The sequence below is a fragment of the Acanthisitta chloris genome, unplaced genomic scaffold (genome assembly GCF_000695815.1).
Source record: "Acanthisitta chloris isolate BGI_N310 unplaced genomic scaffold, ASM69581v1 scaffold16117, whole genome shotgun sequence".
In the NCBI taxonomy this organism is placed as follows: domain Eukaryota; kingdom Metazoa; phylum Chordata; class Aves; order Passeriformes; family Acanthisittidae; genus Acanthisitta; species Acanthisitta chloris.
In genome coordinates, this window is record NW_008681105.1 from 8,337 (window position 1) to 11,224 (window position 2,888).

Consider the following 2,888-nt stretch of genomic DNA (forward strand, 5'->3'; position numbering starts at 1 on the left):
TCACAGGTTGAGATATTCCAGTACAAACACTTGCAGGATTTTGCTGAGGTTGTCGATAGTGGTTTTGTCAAGGTTTTCTTCTGTGTCCTCCATGGTATGCCATACTGCAGGAAAAGGGGATGGAATCAGATGTAGGACTGGAACCCCTATAAAAGGAAAGTGAAATTCAGAGGAGAAATATTGGAGAAGTTCTCTTGAGCCAAGTGATATGTCACCATTTAGCAAGAGTCAATAAGCTTTACTGGGTGTGTCACTGCAGCTTCCTTTCACCTTATGAAGCTTGTGACTGCATCCTATCATTAAATTGTGTTTCCTAAAGTTGCCATCTTCCTGTCTTGACCTCCCTGCTTATTTTTTTAAGGCACCTGTAGCTACTTGTTGGGGATTTTTTTGAGATTCTTTGCATTGTAGCATCTTTAGGAGCCACGGGAAGGCAGAGAAACCACTGCAGCTCCCCAAACTGAAAACTGATTACCATGTTCTTCTGACAGTGTTAAGACTGAGCATTTTTGAAGCTTTTTTTTTTTTTTAGTTCTCTCCATAAATAGTAAAATAGGGTGTCTATTTTTTTAACTCTGTGAAGCAGAACCACTGTTATCCTCATAAAGCAACTTGAAAGGATTGTATCACTGCATTTATATATATACATATATACATACATATATACATATATATATGTATATATATACAGCCACCTATACATACTGCAACTTATAGGTAAAATAGGAATTAAATCAGTGTTCTGGTTCCTGACTGCCTTTGGAGGGGAAAGAATTGGTTTTGTTCCAGCCTCTTTCCTGTCTTACTGCTTTTCCTCTCTCATTTTTCAGCTGTGTACCACTAAGGAATCCATTTCCTTCAACAGGTGTTGTGTTTTTAGAAAAGATTTTGAGGTGTGGTCATTGTTTTCCCCTATCAGCTTCTTCCATGTAGGACTTTTTATGTCCCTGGACATACATGTGATGGCTGTGTTGGTTTTGTCAGACCTGTGTTTAAAAGAGCAGAAACAGTGGTAAAATTAAGGGCTGGATATGAAGGCACCTCCCTCCTTTCTTAGGGAGACACCTCTTTGTTGAACTAGTGTTGCATTCCTTTCTGGTTAAGCCTTCTCTAGCAATATGACTCTTGTAGCCCTTGCTGTACAGTGGAAAACTTCCATCAGAAAAGTTCTCCTACCCTTATCTGGGCAACCTTAGTTCTGAAGATGCTCTCACTTGAACTGAGGACATCAAATCCACCCGTCCAGCTTGGACCTGTAGCTTGACAAGTTGAAAGCAGTACTACAGCTGCCTTCCCTTCCTTTGGTTGCATCCCAAAGGAAAAGAAGGAACACAAAGTCAGAGACTATGGCCTATGTGTCTGCCAGGAGAAAATGCTTAGGTAGGGAATCACAGTTTCAGGTATGTGCCTGATTAACTCCAGGAGAGATTTCAGTTGTATTGTGTCCTTTGCTATTTCTGCTGGCTACTCTGTGCACTTTTCATGCCTCTCAAGGTGACAGCTGTGAAATCTTCATTCTTTTTAGGGAATGGGAATGTCTAATTTGAATATGTGAGTTTTTGCAGGAGTTATGGTCATCAAATTTAAACAAATAATAGTGAGCATTACTCTAACTTTGACCACAGATCTTTAGAGATTTTTGTGGTCTGTGAGGACATAACCCCTGAGTGTTTCACTGCTCCCAGGAATAGTAACTAGCTGACTAGTGTGGTATGTAGTGACATCCCACTGGATCAGGGTCATTTATCTTTGCAGAACATTATTGCTGACAGAAACTTCCATTATCTCTGTGCCACTGGAGCTGTGCTCCTGCAAAATCATGATGGGCAGGTTTTATTGCTGATTTTGTTCAGGTATGTGCCTTTTGGCCTGAGTAAAGTTGGATTTGGAAGCCTTAAGTTGGGGCAAATAAGCTTGAAAAACAGGATCATATGTACTTGCTCATTCACTAAATGATGCATTTATTACTGCAGATATACTTTAAAATATGAGAACTTCTGGTACCTCTTAATAGAAATGGAATATGGTCATCTTCAACCAAGCCTCGGTGTGAAGTACTCCGGAAATACTGGTTTTCAACAGGGTGATTCTTCAACAGATGCATGTTGTGTAGCTTTTGCTCTGTAATTCACAATGAAAGTGATTATTACAGTTTTCAGACAATGAGGCATGTTAGAGTATGTGAATTATTTTTCCTCTCACATAGAAGTTTTTGCCACTGAAGAAAAAGGAGTTGGTGACTGTCTTTTGCATTTGTTTAGTACTTAGAAGACCTCAAGGTTGGTGCTATAACTGTCATTTTAAAGAAGTGAGAACTAAAACAGAAGTGACACAGTTCCCAAGAGCTACAGAGTTACAATCAGTAATAGAACCTGTTTTGTGGCTTCCAAGTGTCTGGGAATCTTCCTAAGTTCTTTTACTAATTAAATATCAAAATCTTCATATAGGTTTAATATGAGCCAAATTTAACATTATTAAATATTATAACTGTAAACCAGAAAATTTAATCTAAAAATCTGATTTACAGGACTTTATACATTCAGAAACTACACACTACATTTTCAAATTCATCTCAAGCCCATATTCATCTGCTTACCAATTGCCTGAAGCCTCTGAAACCATCGGAAAGTGTTTGGAAAATAATTGGGAAAGACTGGGTTTGGTGCACCAATTAAGTCCAGTAGTACAAGCAGGTCCTACAGAAGAAAAAATCTTTAATACTGAATTATTTACTACAACATTACCAGCAGCAATGAAACCTCTTAGTCCTTGTATAGGTCATGACCAGGTCTTTGGTCTCTGGCCAAAGATCTGGCTTTTCTACCATGGTGCCTGAGAAAAATTCATTAGCAGGACCCAATTCCAATCTGATATATCTTGCTGGCTTT

At 38.8% G+C, this 2,888-nt stretch overlaps 1 protein-coding gene across 1 annotated transcript in view; it reads right to left on the bottom strand.

Annotated features, from left to right (window-relative positions):
- QPCT (glutaminyl-peptide cyclotransferase) overlaps positions 1–2,888 on the bottom strand; it is a 10,095-nt gene continuing 7,207 nt past the window's right edge. Inside the window, exons 4-6 of the mRNA XM_009077979.1 lie at positions 2,597–2,696; positions 2,005–2,121; positions 1–146 (exon numbers count right to left, since the gene is read on the bottom strand). Coding sequence (XP_009076227.1) covers positions 1–146; positions 2,005–2,121; positions 2,597–2,696 — 363 coding nt within the window. The remainder of the gene's footprint in view (positions 147–2,004; positions 2,122–2,596; positions 2,697–2,888) is intronic.